Source organism: Trachurus trachurus (genome assembly GCF_905171665.1).
Source record: "Trachurus trachurus genome assembly, chromosome: 8".
Lineage (NCBI taxonomy): Eukaryota > Metazoa > Chordata > Actinopteri > Carangiformes > Carangidae > Trachurus > Trachurus trachurus.
The window spans coordinates 13,609,268-13,627,064 of NC_139905.1; the positions used below are offsets into that span (position 1 = coordinate 13,609,268).

The window sequence follows — 17,797 nt, forward strand, 5'->3', positions numbered from 1 at the left end:
AGAAAGGAGAAGGAGGAGGCTGTCAACCTCTAATCAGTGGGACTACTGAGAAAGACACAGGGAGGATGTTGAGTTAAGAGCCCTGTGACCACTAAGCAGAACAGACTTTTTCAGGGTCAATTATTAAAGCACTGAAGGGGGTATGGTGGAGAGGGAGAGGGGGGGGGGGGGCATTCATTCTTCTCTGTGTAATATTATTGGTTCATTCATTCATTCCAGAGGAGCAGGTGATCATTTGTCATATTTAGGACAAAAAAAAAGTTAAACGCACTCCAAAGATGAAACCGCAGATTGTATTGAAGATACGGCAACATTACATTCAAAGCACATCACCTGGCAGTCACTGAACAAAAATAGTGAGATAGGATCTCGCCTAATACCACACAAATAAGTTACATTCACAAAAATATCACTATAAAAATACCATGAGTCAGTGATCAGTGTCAAACATAATGTCATGAAAGAATGTCACAAGCTGTAGCCGATCACAGGCTTCTAAATGAAAACAGGTATCGCCCTAATCCTATTTTATTCTGCACCACATTGTGAGTCGAGCCCTGATGCTTTCAGGGAAAACTTGCTATCCAACTTCAGTTTGCAGGCTATTTTCTTTAGACCTACTTTGTGACATATAGATAGCATGCTACAGTTTAAATATTTGCTGATTATCACAGAAGAATGTACAAAATATCTAACTAACAACATCTAATTTGAGATGTCTGAGAAAGAAATAATTACAGAAAGTGACTACAACAAGTAACTGTAACACAGTCATACTCACATTTACATTTGGAGTACATCATCATGTACCCAGTGTCCTATGTTTTGGCCATTATAGATCTATTGGTTGTAATTTACTGCACTGCGTCTTAGTGATTACACGATATAACGAAAGGGAAAGCTAAAGCAATAATAACTTACACAACCCTGTTTCCGCGTAAGGCTCTTCAAATGACCCTGTAATGTTATCTAAATGCTAAAAAAAATTACTTTTTTGGTCCATATTATACCTGTCATGCATTATCAAAAACTAAATGTAGTTTGAAATGATAAATTTTACATTGAGAGTTCCTTTCTCGTTACAGTCTACGTTCTTGAGATCATTGGGCAACTTAAACTGTAATCCTATTCAGCACAATATCCTGAGTTACATCAGCTCAGGTTACATAAACATACACACTAACCTGAGAGCAAAATTGTACTCCAATCCATATACAGTATTGTATATGCTGCAGTCTTTCACGCACAACAATTAATCACTAGTCCCGTCACAAAAAAAGTTATGCAATATACTAATTCAATGTAGACCCTCAGCTGCTTGTAAGACCTTCAAAGACTCCTACATACGTAACTTGATTGATGAATTCACCTTCAACAACCAATTCTCATCTGTAATTCATGATATACATATTGATATACATATATACGTTTGATAAGTGTCTTTTGTTAGTCAGTTTTTTGTTGGAAAGTGCCATGAATTGAGCTTCACATAAATACAACAAGAGAAATTGAGGTCCTTTAACATATTTTGGACATTTACAGTGTCTGTATTTCCAGCATGTGATTCTTATCTAGGAAAGACGGCGGGAACATTATGCTCATCTGCTGCAAAGAGATATTATAACTACGCCTGACTTGTAATGATCTTGGCCTGTGATAAAAGCTCAGAAGTGTGTTTGGGTGTAGGCTGTTTTCATGGAGAGTGGTCCCACAGGCATGTTGATGGACAGACTCCATTAGCTGCATCTCTGAGGTGAAAGGTGGATCAGGAGGGGGAAAGGGTGAGAGTTTATAAGGGTCAGGAGGTGAAGTAGGAGTTCTGCATGGAGTAGAGACGGTCGATGGGGTTTCCCACTCGCCCTGCCAGGAGACCGCCGTCCCCTGTTGCTAAGAGGCAGTCACCAAGGTGACCGAGGCTTCCATCGCTGTCCAGGTCGTGGAACACTGTTTCTGAGTCTGCAGTGAAAAACGGTGAGAGCGCGCACAACTGAAGTTAAGTTGCCATTAATTAGACAGACGCAGTACAGAAAAATATAGAAGGAATACGGAGAAAAGCACTTTTCTTTACTTATAAAAAAAGAGTTTTATCTCTTTTCCCTAACATGCTGGAAACCAGCAGAAATGATCCTCCAAACATCCTCCTATCAGCTAATGCAACATAATCCATGTGCTCACACATTTTCAACACATTTTCTTTATAAATAACGTTGGGTAAGGCACCATTAAATTCAGTACTTTGGAGGAGGATTGACATTCACAGTTACTACAGACACTAACTCGCTGAATGGCCCCATAACTTTAAATTGTTTCCACCATGAAGAGGGCCGAGGTGGAGATGATGATAAAAGGTTGATTTTTTTTAGAGGATGGATTCTTTTCAACCTTGCAGCTGCTTTCACCTCCTGTCTTACCATATGAGTGGAGCTCGCTGCTCAGCTGAGGTGGCGTAAGTCCATGTCGAAACGGCTCTCCGCCATAGATGTTGGGGTCCAGAGCAAGTAGTTGCTGACGCGGCAGAGAGGGATATCCCAGTATCCCATCCATGCCATGAGTACTGGATCCATCTGTGAGAAGATGAAAATCCTTTCTGTCATGCTATTCAATTGTTGTTGTTTTTTAATTCACCATTTATTACATTTACTTTCTGCAGCAATAAGCTCTTACCCTCACTGTCGTCATTGCTCTGGCGGCCCCCTCTGCTTTGTCCTCTCCTGGTTCCCCCCAGCTGCTCTTGTTCCTGCTGCTGCTGCTGCTGTTGCTGCTGACGGCGAGCTATTTTCTTCATCTGAAACACAAAATCCCACAACATGTGTTGTTTGTTACAAATTTTCTGTGTGTGTGTTTATGTCTGATGCACAACATGTCTTCACAAAATAATATACTAAATACTGACCTTGGCTCTCTGGTTTTGAAACCACACCTGCACAACTCGTACCGTCAGTCCAGTCTCAGCTGCCAGTGTCTCCCTCACCTGCAGGGGAGATGAATGATCCAACGTTTTTATGATACAGACTTTACAGTGATCCTGAAATTGGCTGCCATACAGACTGATAAATACAAGAACAAAGAGGTAACAGAATAATTTCTCTGGCACACATTTCCAGTGATAACACAAGCTGGTCCCCCCACCTTGCGGCAAGGCTTAGCAGACACTTCAAAGGAGGCCTTGAAAGCCCGGCGCTGCTGCGTGGTCAAGATGGTGCGTGGTCGTTTTGAGCGCTTGTGCTCCTTGCCTTCATCGCCACCTTTCCCCCCACCAGAGCCGCCTCCACCCTCCTCATCTTCACTTTTCACTGAGCAAGATAAGCAGACAAGACATTTTTATTCTTCTTTTAAAAGCATCTGGGAAGCAGATGAGATAGTGACTGTGAGCGGTAGATAGTGAAAGTAAAATGTGTTTGCTGCCAGTTTTTTCTAGTGCACTGAAGGTTAAGCTTTATATATTGTAGCCTTGTAAAAAACAGTCTGAACATTTACAGATTATTATCCCTTACCAGAACTTCTTTTATCTGATAAAAAACAACAACACAGTTTTTAAAATGTACTTTTTAAAGACGCAAAACAACTGTGATGTGCTATTGTACCAAACAGTTGGTTTGTACTTAGCTGACTCAGTATCCCATTGGTTACTGAGTCAGCAAATAACTCAGTGCCTGAGGTACAGATCAGTGTAGATATACTGTACTATGTCCTACTGTACAGGGCAGCAAACCTTAAGACTTTAAAATCTAAATTTTCCCTTCAGGGACGGCTCAGTGGTTTGCTATGGAAGAATGTGTCTGACATTGGCTGGTTAACATGTTGCATGCATGTATTAATGTGCAAGAATTTCCCTGGCCATGCAGGCAGCTTTTGAATTAAATCCAGACAAAACTCCTTTACCTGATTCTGTTGGTGTCGGACTGATGGCGGCCAACATTTCCCTCTCCTTCTCATAGTCCATGCGACACAGCAGCTGGCCTTCTTTCAGCACAAACTCATCACCTCTCTGCAGCCGGCGTTCACACTCACAGCAGCTGAAGCAGCCCAGGTGGTACACCTGGCCGAGCACGCGCATGATCAGCTCTGAGCGTCCAATCACCTGCAGGCATGCGCTGCACTTTCTTACAAAGAGCCTGTGGGGAACACAGAGCGATGTTATACTGAAGTATATATAAACTGTAAAACATGGCATTATGGGAGTCAAGGAGTGCAGAAATAGCAAGGTAATTAAAGATGGAGGCTCACACAAGGAGCTCCGAGTCAACTCCAATGATAGTGGAGATTAACATAGTCTCTTAATTAAAGGTCGTATAAACATTACCCAATTCACAGAGCAACAAGGTGAACATCTGCTGAGAGGAATTACAGTAGTTGGTTTTTTTTATATTGTATTTCCTTTTCTCTCTCAAGACAGTAGGTGGCAGTAGTTAGCTGATGATGAGAGAACTGCTCTTCATAGGTCTTTCCCCTATAATTCCTTAAATGTTGAGATCTGTTCAAGGGGTAAACTTCAGTGATATAGCCTACCACCCGCAATCTTAAAGTTATTATTTAACATTATGAATAAAGCTTAATGCAGAGTCTTTGTCAGGTCCATTGCTTTTCCCCATGACCACTTTCCCTCTTTTGTCCCCCCCATCTCTCCTCCTGTGAGATATTATAGCCCTTCAGTTTCTCTCCTGCTTCCCCATCTCTTCACTTCACCCTATTTCCATTCACAGGGCCTAAGTCTCTGCCATTAAATTCCTCTCAAATCCCTGCTCTCGCACTTGGTTTCCTCCCCCTCCCTCCCTAGTATTTTCTGCCAGCATTCCCAGTTCTCCCTCATGCCCTCCCAGCCTGCCTCCCCAGTTCACTGAAACTAATAAAGACAGGATTAATTAGATTGTTGTTTAAACAGTGCGATGGCCAGACAGACGCTGTAAACTCATAACCAGGGATTGGGGATAGCATGGGGTTAATCTCTCTCCTCTCACTTATGCACACTAAAACACATATACACACACACAAACATGGACAACCGCACACACATGCATGCACGCACACACGCAGGCGTGCACACAGAGATTTGCTCACACCCACTCACAGTTTCAGATCATATAGTCTGACTGTGGCAAATTACCAACATTCGCCTATCATCATCATGCTGGTGGTGCAACACACCTGCAATCAGAAAAAAAAGTATACATATGCTGCAACACAAAAATATCACATCAACAGGAAGTGTTACCAGGTGGCCAGAGCGTAGGTGTGAAAAAGAGAGCAATCAGTGGATGCAGGACCAGGACAAGAACAAAACACAAACCCACAATAAGAAAGAGTGGAGGATGAGAGAGGAGGGAGCAGGGGGGGGAGGAAGGGACGAAGGCAGAAGTGTTGAAGCTCCCTGACTGAGTGATAGGAAGGTGTTGCTGCCCAAATCTGGAGTGTAAAGAAGGAGCCAGGTCTGCACATTAGTGCTCCTAATCTGTGATTCTGTCCCAAACGCAGCTGCTACGGCTAATCTTTCTCAATCCATCTGCCAAACGCTCCCCAAATTCCCCAAAAGACAGTGTCACTAATTTAACATCAATGCAAACACATGTATCCCTATAAGCAGCAATAAGCAGCTCTATTGTGACGGGACCTTTGTTGTGTTTAACTAAATGTCACTCGTCACCTGTTTTCTTATATAAACATTACATTAAAACTGAGAGAAATGTAAAATATCTGCAAGATGCTACATGTTAATCATCGTATCTGCCACCTAACACCGGTTCCATGAGGGAGAAAGATCCCCACGCTGATGTGTGCAGCCTCACTCTCCATCCAAACACACTTCAACAACTTAAATGCCCCCTTTGACTGTGAACAAAATACAACAGGAACAGAATTGTCACAGGATTGCTTGACATAAGACTGATGATATTGGTGGTTAAGTCCCACACTCCCTAATCGGGGTGTACACAGCACGGTAGGAATTTACTCAACATGGCAAATGAAGGCAACTTGGGGCAACTGCCACAGAGGGGGGTCTGTAAGTAGATCAGTCTAATCCCTCTAATAGAAGTATCATTCACACTCACCCTGACCAGGGTGTAGCTTCCAATAAATCACGATGGACATGATGGTTAAAGCGCAGTCACATGAATTAAGCAAATTTAGCTTCTACACCACATTTATACAATCGTCTCAAAATCCTGGTAAACTTCACAATGTATCAGAGTATTTATTTCTAAATTACACAATATTTGTGCACTTATTTCTTTAAAAAAAAAAAAGATTAAGCAGACATTTTAAAAAAAAAAGTGGAAAAAGTGAAAATAGAAAATTGTTTGAATATCCCTTATGGAGTAAAAATGTACTTGTGTCAGGAATCATTGGGGAAAAGGACGTCTCCAAAGCCTATACAGAGAAAATATATCCTGCTTTTCATCTTTGAAAAAGTGGAATAGCAATAAAACATAAATAGCCGAGGTAGTAAAGACCAGCTGTGTACATCTGAAAAGATATTTTGAAGAGGATTTAGCTTTGGATTTAAGAAGATATCCTTTTAATTAAGCATATTGATTGTGATATACATGATATATTGTAAACTGGATTACAAAGGATATAGATTTAAATGCAGACAGAAGACCGAATAGAACAGTCAACTTTGCAAGCTTGTGACGTACAGAACTTCAGGAGTCTTGGCTGCAGGCAACTTCATGTTCAGCGCTGTGGATTTTGAGGGGGTTAGGGGGCATGCCTAATTACAAGCACACTGATTATGAGATCAAATGTGGAGAGGCAGAGAAAGGTGATGTCTTCTAAGTATTGGGTGGTTATAATCAGCCTTTTCTTGCTCGCTTTATTGTAGATCCTCGGCATACAAACAGAATAACAGAATCTTCCTCATCTCCCTAAGCTGTGTCATGTGGCATTGTTTTTGCCTGTGAGCTCTGACAAGCATGACATTGTCTGGACTGAAACACAATCATTCCATAAATATGTATGTGTCTCAGAGCGATTACAGTTGTTGCACTTGCTTCCATAATTGATGAATATTTATACATGTACAGTTTGCTTATACTAATTTCAGGTTTGGAACAGCTTGAAAGAGCACAACTTGGACAGATGTCAGTTTCACCCCGGACCCATAACTCATCAAAGATCCTGCTTTGTGATTCCCGACCTGCAGTTTAAGAAACATGTTGGTCTCTTAACATGTAATAAGCTGAGATTCATGTTCTACATTGTGATTCCCGCTACATTATGTGTTCAGAATGACCATATTGTAAATGTGTTCACTGAAAATAAGGGTACATTTAAGGATTTGTGTGATAGATGCAAAAAGAACAAATGATATGCAACAATCTTACTTTTAAGTTGTATTCTGTTTAGTACCCATTTCTTAGATATGTGTGTGTAAGTGTGTCTCTGTGTGTGTGTCTGTGTGTATGTGTGTGTGTGGATGTGTGTGCGCACTTTCGGCGGATATTGCTCTGTGAAGCAAAATGGCTCAGAGCCAGGGTTCAGTAATCACATCATCTCCTTTTATTAAATCTCCCTGCACTGCTTCTGTGTTATTAAAATCTCCCAGCATTCCCCACAATACTCGCTACCCCTGCCACCACTCACTCACACACACACACAGACACACACACACACACAGACACACACGCAAGCACACACACACATGTATATATAAAAAAATATATTTATATATATAGTCACACATGCGCACACGCATAAGTATATATAGAGGCAAATGCACACATAAACACAAATGCACAGTTTGTGTAAACACAGATAAGGTGCCTGGAAACAAACATCAATAAAACACTGACAGATGCTGTCATTTGTGCACCGTATCCATCCATGCATCAATAGAGTAACATCATAAATGGTCCTCTTGCACAATGAATGTCCTCCAAAATTTGTAAAATCTTTACAATAGTAATTATGAAATGACCCCAAGGGGCCTGCAGCGTGTGTGATACATCTTTAGAGACATTTCTGCAACAAACACTCAGCCAGTCTCACAGTTATACAGTTACATGTCATGACTCCCTATAAATCGCTCACACTAGTAATAAGACCAGCTCTACATGGGAGCAGCACTGCGGCCTGTAATATTCAAGTCCTAATGTAATGTACCTGTGTAAAGTAGCAACCAAAAACCTGCATGACGTGCATGGTCTCCATGCTATGTGTTTCTGAGTGTGTGCAATCTACACCTGATGCTACCAAGAATGAATGCTATGTGTGAGGCTATGGATGTGTCTCCGTGTGTGTGTGTATGAGCGTGTGTGTGTGTGTGTGTATGAGCGTGAGTGTGTGTGTGTGTTAGTTTAGATAACACAGTTAATCCCCAGGCCACCAGAACGCAATATCCTGTCTGCCCGTTTCTCATTTCCTGTCTGTCTCTGGCGGAGCGGGAAGCAGTGGGGAGGGGGCGGCGGGGGACAGCGGGACCCGTTGCCCCAGAAACAGGAGATACAGCCGGTCGATTTGAGAAAAGTCTACGCCGATCTCCCCATCTCTCCCTCTCTCTGGTGCGACCCCCTATTCTCTCTCTCTTTTTTCCTCTCCCTCTCTGCTTTTATTATCTCAGATTTAATAAAGCTGAGGCGAGCAGCTTGTTCTGCCATGAAACATTTATTAGCTGTCTGTTATAAAATTGTTGTGGGGGAGGAAAGATGATGGGGTCTCATCTCACATTATGCAAAAACAGTGGCAATATCACCCCCCCCCCCACACACACACCTCCAAACACACACACACACAGATACACATACACCAAGACAAAAATCTGCCCATCTCTGCCACTGTTCTCTTCCTAAAACACCTTGACTTTACCAGCTTTATCCCCCTTCGAACTGTTTCTCCATCACTGAGATTTCGCATTTGAAGTGTTCTCCAACACCACACCAACTCCAAAAGTCCCACTCTGCTCTATTCTCTGGCACACCTCCAACCATCATCTGTTGAGCTGTAGGTTTTTGCTAATGTAAGACTCCTGGGTATGGGAGGAGTTTTTGAAGGTTCCTGAACCACATGTATGTATTATTTGTAGCCTCTCACTGGGATTTATATATACAGTCTGTACAGTTCTGAGCTGTCAGTATAGCCAGGAGTCACGCAAAGCTACACCAATCCACAGGGCCGTTGTATAGGGGAGAAAGGTGATGATAATTCTAGGGGCCCAGCACCAAGTAGGGCCCACAAAAACCCCAGTAGTCTAATCTTTGTATGACTGAATTATTCTGCATAAGACCCTGACTGATACTCATAGTAATGCTGCATTAGCATCAAAACAAAGTAGGCTAAATAAGAAATGATAATACATCCGTAGTCAATGAAAAAAAGTGGAAAAGTCAGGGGGCAGGGGCCCACTTTAGTATACTTTCAGGGGGCCCAGAATTCCTAGCAACGGCCCTGCCGATCCACAAACTTTCCTTTTCACTTTCACTTGCAGATCCATTATACTGGCAGGTGTGATCAGTTATTCAGAAAGCTTTGTTCCTCTTCCTCTGAGACTTTTGCCGCCAGTCCATTGCAACCACGACTTTATCTCTTAAAAGACCCATTGCTGCTGACTGTTTTAATTGTAATGTATTTTCTAAATGTAAATTTTCATTGCTGTGGGCACCACATCCTCTCTCACTGAGCACTAAAAAATGCACAATTTGCTTTTTGTAAGCTGGTTGGACATGTCATTTAAACTGTAAAAGTTTGACTTTTCAGACTTTTTCTTTTAATTTGACATAATATATCACCATGGAGGAGATTTATGAGTAAGAGTTAAGGTGCGAGCTGATGTGAGTAAGGGTTTATCGTCTCACTGACATGTCATTGCATAATTCTCTCTAATGGTATTTCCCTGCAGCCCAGTGTCAAACCTGTCATCGCAGGACAGCCCCAGAACAGTGGGTAATTAGCACTGTACCCAATCAGCCTACCCCCACCACCTCCTCCCGTTCCCGTCCCGAGACACAAAGAGTTGCCGTGGGGGGGAGGCGATTAAGAGAAAACAAGGGATAAACGGGGAGATAAACTGTTTGGTGTCATCACTGCTATCAATCTCAACGAGAAGGAAATGAGGTTTGGAATGGAGAAATATTATTACAAAGCAGACAGTGATGAACGAGGCAACGGATAGAGAGACGAAGAGAGATGGTGGTGGGTGGGGTAGGGGCATAGTGGAGGGGAGGGGTGGGGTGGGGGGGAGAGTGGGGTAGAAAGATGCAGTTTTTTATTCTTAGTCTCAGTATTTTACAGCATCATGACGCAAAGATTTGGCCACAGAAATGCAGTGTAACCTAAGAGGACACTGTCAGGCAGCTAGACTCACATATAGCTACCCGATGAGCAGAGGGGGATTCCATAAGTGTAGCTGTGGTGGGGTCTCCCTCTCTCTCCCCCTCTCTCCCCCCCCCCCCCCCTTCTCTCGCTGCAGAGAGAGGGTTAGTAAACCTAGATGTCGACTCAGTGCCCTCCACCCCACAGAGTGAGGTATTAAACCCACAGGTTTTAGTGAATATCCACCCTGGTGACCTGTTTTTCAGAGGGGCTGAAACTGCCTTTATGGGGCTTACAAGGGAGTTCGCATAGGCTCCGCACAGCCGGACTACCCTCCGTTCTGTCTGGGCTCAGCACTGTTGACCAGGGAACGCTGGCCTTATACTCCTCCGTTTGGCAAGCAACCATCATGTCCAGCCAGTGTGAACAGGGCAATGACTGTGTAAAAAAAAAAAACTGTGTGATGCTGAGGGTGCATATCTGCCTGCTAGTCAGCTTTTATTGTCTTAATTAAAATCAGAACTGTGCCATCCTCCCAAATGAGTTTATTTTTCATTTAGAGCAGTTATGCTGAATGCTCTGCTTTTTTTTATTTATTTTTTTTATTCTAAATTTCTGCTATATCTCATTTCTTATGAAAAATCCCTACAAGTCAGACTTCATCTATCTGTTGCAGTGAATATTTTCCATCCAGATTCCATATTGACGGTAAAAGTGATGCATTAAAACATCGTAATGGGAATTTAGAGCGTGATGGGAAGTCTTGCCCCAAAATTATTCTGAACATCTGGTCCCATAACAGGATGAGGTAGCAGACATTTTTCTTTTTCTTTTTTTTAAGGTTTCAAAACAAATTAAATCCACAAGAAAAATCCACAAGATGCACTTGAGTTTATTGTGTCTAAATCCACTAATTTCCATAACAGATTGAGACCAGAGAAACTGAAGGCATACCTCCTGTTTTCTTTCTTTCTTTCTTTTTTTTTTTTTTTTTACATAAATAGTGAGTGGCAGTAGGGTTGACTCTTATTTACCCACAGCTTCTGAAACAGACCTTGACTGCGTTACAAAGCAGAATAGGTTGGATATTTAGTATAATGAGTTTAAAATTATTTTAATTAAAAACACTGATATACTGAATTTTTACATTGATCACCAATTTGAAAATACATATCCTAATAAAATAAAATATTAAACATGCAAATGCTGAATAAACTTTTGCCTCAAAGGCAGTTTGGTCATGATGATTCAGGGTGGGGGATGGGTCACAATTTAAATTAGATTTATCTTCCTCATTTGAATGTAGAAACATTTACATGCATTTCTTTTTTCCTCCCCATTATAATAGATTAATTAGGAAAAAACAGCAAATATCTGCCCATAAACACAATTTGCATGTATTTATATTTAATCAAGCAACAAGCACATGTGAGTACTGCACAGTGTGGCTCACTGTTTATGCTGAGAAGGAGTGAGGGAGGAGAAGTCAGCCTGTCTGTGTGTGCTGGGTGATGTAATTCAAAGCAAAGGATGAATTAAAAAATATTTGGACAAGCCAGAGAAACTCCATGAAGGAGACATGGAAAATTGCCCAGTATGAGCTGGAAAGCCTGCACGAGGCCGTCTCACCACGTATCTATTTCGTCCGCACAATCTTCATCAGTAATTCAATTAATTCAATGCCTGACATGCAAAGAAAGCTCATATTACTGCGTACAGACATCAGGCGGTCGATCTGCCTCTGCTTCTTTGAACTGGCTGGAACCAAAATGGATCCAAGCTTCAAGTAGAGAAGTTGATATAAAATAAGCATCTCCTGAAATTCTTATGCACGTTTTCCAAATTCTTGGACATGGTTATCTGTCACAATGCACACACCTGCCCGGGGTGGGGAGGGAGGAGTGTGGGGTGTGAGGCGCTGACGGACAGACTGCAGGGAAAACAAGGAGACATTGTTGCTGATCCACTGAAGGTCACAGGCAGTGCTGCGTGCCAAGTCTGGCACCGACTCACACAACAGGGCAACTATCCATATGCAATGTATAGGGGACTAAATCAACACCATAGTGAATGAGGCGCTGACTATTAATTTGGATCTTCAATTACAGTCATTACACGAAGAGAACAAATACGCTTTTTCATCCCATCACTGAAAATGAACCCAGAGCTTCATCTATGATAAGCTATTGCCTCCACGTTTCCCACTCATTTTTCCAGATGAACGTCACACATGATCCTCTCTCTCTCTCTCTCTCTCTCTCTCTGTCTCTCTCTCTGTGTCTCTCTCTCTCTTGCTTTCTCTCTTGTCCAGATGTCAGGTACAGTGGGAGAGTCTGTGCTGCTGGATGCCGTCTGACACTTTTCAAAACAATGATAACAAGCTGCAGGCTCGTCCTTCAGTCGTCTACCCATGGAGCTCCCACCACAGGCACACCCACTGACCACGACAGACACACACTCACACACGTGCACTCTGACTCTGTCTCTCTGTCTCTCTCTCTCTCTCTCTCTCTCTCTCTCTCTCAATTCAAATTCAAATTCAAATTCAAATTCGCTTTATTGGCATGACAGTTAAAAGAACTATGTTGCCAAAGCATTCTCTCTCTCTCTCTCTCTCTCTCACACACACACACACACACAGCCTCAAAATGTACCATAGATTGGAATGATCAAATGAAAAGAAAATTCCATATCACATTGTGAGTGTGTGTTATTGTATCTCCAGGTGCTGTGCAATGCATTACTTTAGGGCATGGAATAGCAGAATTCATTGAAATCACACTGTGATTGTAAACATTGATTGTAAATGTTCTCATCAATTGAAATCCATTGAACAGGCATTTATTTGCCTATGAACAGAGTCTAAATGTCGAACCAGCCAACTACATGTTTTTGTCATTAAAAAATGATTACAATTTTCTATCAGGGTTGCTCCCCTTAACAACTGTCGAAGTAGGCCGTATTATATGAAACCAGGAACATCCAATTAATCATTTGAAACCTTAATAGTCCCTTAAATCCCCTTAAGCAGCTTCACAGATGTATGAAACACTTTCACACGCTGCCTGACAACACTATAGGCTTTTTAAAATCAGTGTCACAGAACTTCATTCTGCATCTCACTAACACTCTGTCAAATACTTATATATTTTTTTTTTTGGTTAATACAACATAGGTTTAATGAAAAGTAAGTAAAGTGAGTGACATACTCAAACTGAGGGACTTTGATCATTTAAAATAAGGATTATACGTCTGTTTGAACAGTCATTCAGCATGAATTATTATCTTCTGGGTGGTGGTAAGATTATTGTTGTAATTTTTTATCCAAGTATTGATTTGCTCGGTTCAATCAACTGTTCACTTTTTTCCGGTGAAGTAGTGGTTTAATGTAATTTTTCCCCCACAGATTTTATGGTTTTACACATAAGTGAACATGGTCATTGCTAAGTACATTCTCCCTCACAGTTACACCTTTCATCAATCCTCTGTCTTGAACATATTCTTCATAATCTTTTTGATTTGTTTTCTCCTTCACAAAGGTTTACTTGATTAAAGGAAAATTCAGTTGTGACTATAGGCCTAATAAGTGTTCATTAGCACTAATTGACCACATTAACATGCAACCTTGTAAACAGTGATCATATTGAAATCAGTTTCAGATTGATGTCACTAAAACTTGCAGCTATTGTAAGAACAGAGAAGTCTGTATTAGATGTGGTGAATTTGGCTTCCTCTTGGCTGAGTGACATCACTTCAACGTCTTTGATTGGACAATAATGTGGCTTTACAGTAGAAACCAAACCACTCTCCTCTATGCTGTAAATAGATGTGTGTCTGTAACTGTGCAGATAGAGAAGATAAACCCATGCTATCTGGAATTTGATGGGGAAAAAAATCTCCAAAATGAATGAACAGCCTTGTTTCAGCTTGATGGGCTGGACGTACATTTGTAATAACTTTCTAAAACAAAATCTGTATGCTGTAATGTCTTGAAGAGGCCCTGGGGCCTGTTGCTGGAGAGTGGGTGGTTGAAGTACTAGTCCTTCACCTCCACCACACTCAACAACAAGCGTCAAGCCTACTTCAGTGTGTGTGTGTGTGTGTGTGTGTGTGTGTGTGTGTGTGTGTGTGTGTGTGTGTGTGTGTGTGTGTGTGTGTGTGTGTGTGTGTGTGTGTTGGCTCTTACTTTTCATAGTCGTGCTTGCAGTACAGCAGGCGGTCCCTGCAGTAACAGGTCCCGGTGAGCGTGCTCAAACACACGGCGCACTTGACGCAGGTCTCGTGCCAGGAGCGCTCGTTCACGCGCAGCAGGAAGCGGTCGGCGATGGGGGACTCGCAGCCCGCGCACACCTCTCCCCCTCCTCTGTACTCCGGACCTGGGGGTGGGGTGGGGTGGGGAGACACAGACAGAGCCGAAGCCACAATATTTAACATAGTGGGGTCATGAGAGTAAAGTGCCCCCCAAAAAACAGTACTTGTTCAAATGATGAGTCTTCTCACATTTACCTCATGACCATCTGTGAAAACACCGGAGAAACGTCGGTGTATGTAGTATAGAATTACTGCTTAACCAAAGGAATATGATATCATACACATTTCCGTGTATATTGCACATTATTTGGCCCAGAACAACAGCTGCCCCTTTCAAACTGCGTTAAAGTGAAAGCATCAAGCCATCCACATCTATTTATTATTTAAAGATTTTAAAGATACAATATTGCTGTCTTTATTTATTTATTTATTTTTTATTAATTTTCATTTTATCAATGTTTATCGTACAGTTTAACTTTAAAATTATCTGTAGGCTACTATCATATAGGTCTTATGAACATAAAGTATAGCGCAGGGTCTGTTTTCCCTCACTTATTTCTAATGGTGTCAGTGTGTCAATTTAATAACCCCATAATTGTCTTTAAGTGACTTAAGCCATGTTTCTTTTCTTTTTCTTTTCTTTTCTAAAACCGTAAACACAATTCATATTGATGGTGATGATAATGTTGACTGCTTCGTGTGAGTTTATTTGGTCTGGGCCTGATGCAACAAATTGTCATCCAACACTCACCAAAAGGCGTTGAGGATGGAGGCTGCTGCAGACAGGACGACTGGGTCTCCTCTGTTTTCATCCCTTCTCTCCTTCCCTCAGTGTGATCGCTTCACAGAGGCAAAAAAGGGCATAATTTCGATATATGAGACACACAAATACAGGTGTGTAAATCTATTAGAATAATTTACACAAAACATAGACGATTCATGCACATAAACGTCACTTTTGAAAATAGTAAGTTTACGCCGACATCTTTAATACCCATAATTTGAATGGATTCTCACACACACAACACACACACCTTGGATTTAATAGGCCTATTAGTTACTTAAGGCAGATGAAGCTTCAAAATTAAAATAATAATATTAATAAAATAATAAAATGATAATTTAATTAAAATTTAAATTAAGGGAAGTACATATGAGCACCAGAACATTATGACCGATATTCAGTTTAGTCCAGGCCCCTATACGTCTCGTCAGATGATATTTTAAAACGTGCACATCATCCCTTCAATAGCAAGCGCCAAATTTAATAATATAAATTAACACAGCTATCTAAAACACAGTAATTATTAGAAATAATGAAAATTAGCCAACCTTGGCAAATCTTCTCATATAAACAACATTTTAAAGTAAGAATATAATTTGACTGATTTTGATGGAGCCACTGAATATTATAAAGGGATATTACTTTAAAACTTCCCCTAAAATGTTTTCAGCAATGAATTTTATAAATTCTAATCATTCGAAATTTGTGATGTGATTGGATAAGTGCGAATGGACGCTGAAGGTATGTAGAACTAAAATTATTTTTTACAAAAATCGACAAATCCAGAGATGAAACAATGAGGTAAATTGTTTTTATTTCTTCTACAGTCACTTTAAAACATGTAGATTTTTTATATATATATATATATATCGGGTGGTGAGGTGTTTTTCTTTTCTTTTCTTTTCTTTTTTTTACCAGTCACATTAAACAATACTCACAATATTTATATTATATACTCCAAGTGAATAATATATTTTATTTGCATGTTATTCGTTGTTGATTTTGATATAGGCCTATTTGCAGCCTCAAGATCATTCAGATTTTTCAGACTACAATCACATTTCCAGAGGCCTGTGGGGTGAGCTTTTAAACCCCGGTAGATGTGTATATAGCCTATATAAAATGGATATTGAATTTTGGATGGTTGCTGCATTGCCACAGAACAAAAAATGAAGGAATCAAATAAAACTAATAAATTATGTTAATTCAACTAATCTGATTTAGCATTTTCCCTAATTGCGGCTTGAATACATTACTGACATATTTGTGTGATACACTGACAATTACATGTTGAGACTAACAGCCTGATACGGTGACAATGATTACCCGGAATAAAAATGCTCACAAAGATTTAATTAAGTCTCCTGCGGGTCCTCGAGCTGCAATTAACAGAGAAGTGAATGAGGAAGTGGTCTCAGACGTTTGAACCCCACTGTTGGCTTTATTGTTATATTATATATGATCAATAGGATCAATACAATCAACGCGCAGTGTGTAAAGACTGACATTCAAAGAAACAGTAAGAAGGTGATGACCAACCTTGCAGGCACGAGCAGAGAAAACCCGTATTTTATGAGCGTTAAAATTAAAAGCATGGCTTCCCTTTGTGTGTAAAGTTGAGTTGTTATACATCACGCTCGTTTTGGTCCAACAATTTTATCCCGTGAAACAACTGTAAACCAACACGATAGCTACTGAAACATGACCCACGTATATGCATCAAGTCTGCAAAGCAAAGTGCCTCTGGACCAGCAACTTGTAGTCTGATAAATCTGGTTCTCCTCTGCATCGGCTGTTTGTTTTGATCATACAACTTATCAGAGAGCAAGGTCACCGTGACTTCATCTTTACTTTCTTTTTTTTCTCTTCCACCTGAGCATTAAAAAAAAACAAAAAAAAAACACAACAAATGAACCCCGCTTCAGCCATAAAACCCTGCGCGTAAAACCTGCTGCGAGGATAAGAAACACACATCAACAACAATTATACAGAAACCATATACAAGTCGGCTTTCGCTGCCAACCTGCTCTTGAGTTGCGGAGTCCTACCTTGAGGTGAAACACACTCCTCCTGAAATCTCGGTTGGCAACATTAAAAACGTGGACAAAGTTTCGGCCAGTAAATGAACACACGCCTTTTTCCTTTCTTTTTTTCTCCTTCTATCTCTACAGATCTTTCACCTGTACCTCACCGTCCGGGCGCGCCTGTTGCCTACGGTAAAAATCCAAATACCATGATGACCCAAACTATTGTCTATTGTCTCTCTCTCTCTGTTTTCTCCGCCAGCCGTGTGTGCGCTCCGACTTGTTTTGTGCGTAAAAAGGCGCAGAGGGAGGAGATGGACAGACAGGGAGGGAGGGAGAGAGAAGGTGCGGAAGATGATGAGGGAAGATGAGCGATGATGCAGCCTATTGATAACTCAGATGAGGATGATCTTTTACATTTGTGTTCAAGGTT

General features: G+C 41.0%; 1 protein-coding gene across 1 annotated transcript; it reads right to left on the reverse strand.

Annotated features, from left to right (window-relative positions):
- Positions 1-1,798: 1,798 nt before the first annotated feature.
- lmx1al (LIM homeobox transcription factor 1, alpha-like) lies at positions 1,799-17,432 on the reverse strand (the record flags this gene model as incomplete). The annotated part of the gene is made up of 9 exons (XM_083978155.1): positions 1,799-1,956; positions 2,412-2,564; positions 2,665-2,785; positions 2,894-2,971; positions 3,130-3,293; positions 3,883-4,115; positions 14,432-14,621; positions 15,308-15,396; positions 17,389-17,432. The coding sequence occupies 9 exons, from the start codon at positions 17,430-17,432 to the stop codon at positions 1,799-1,801; spliced, it is 1,230 nt and encodes a 409-aa protein (XP_083834281.1).
- Between the last annotated feature and the right edge of the window lie 365 nt (positions 17,433-17,797).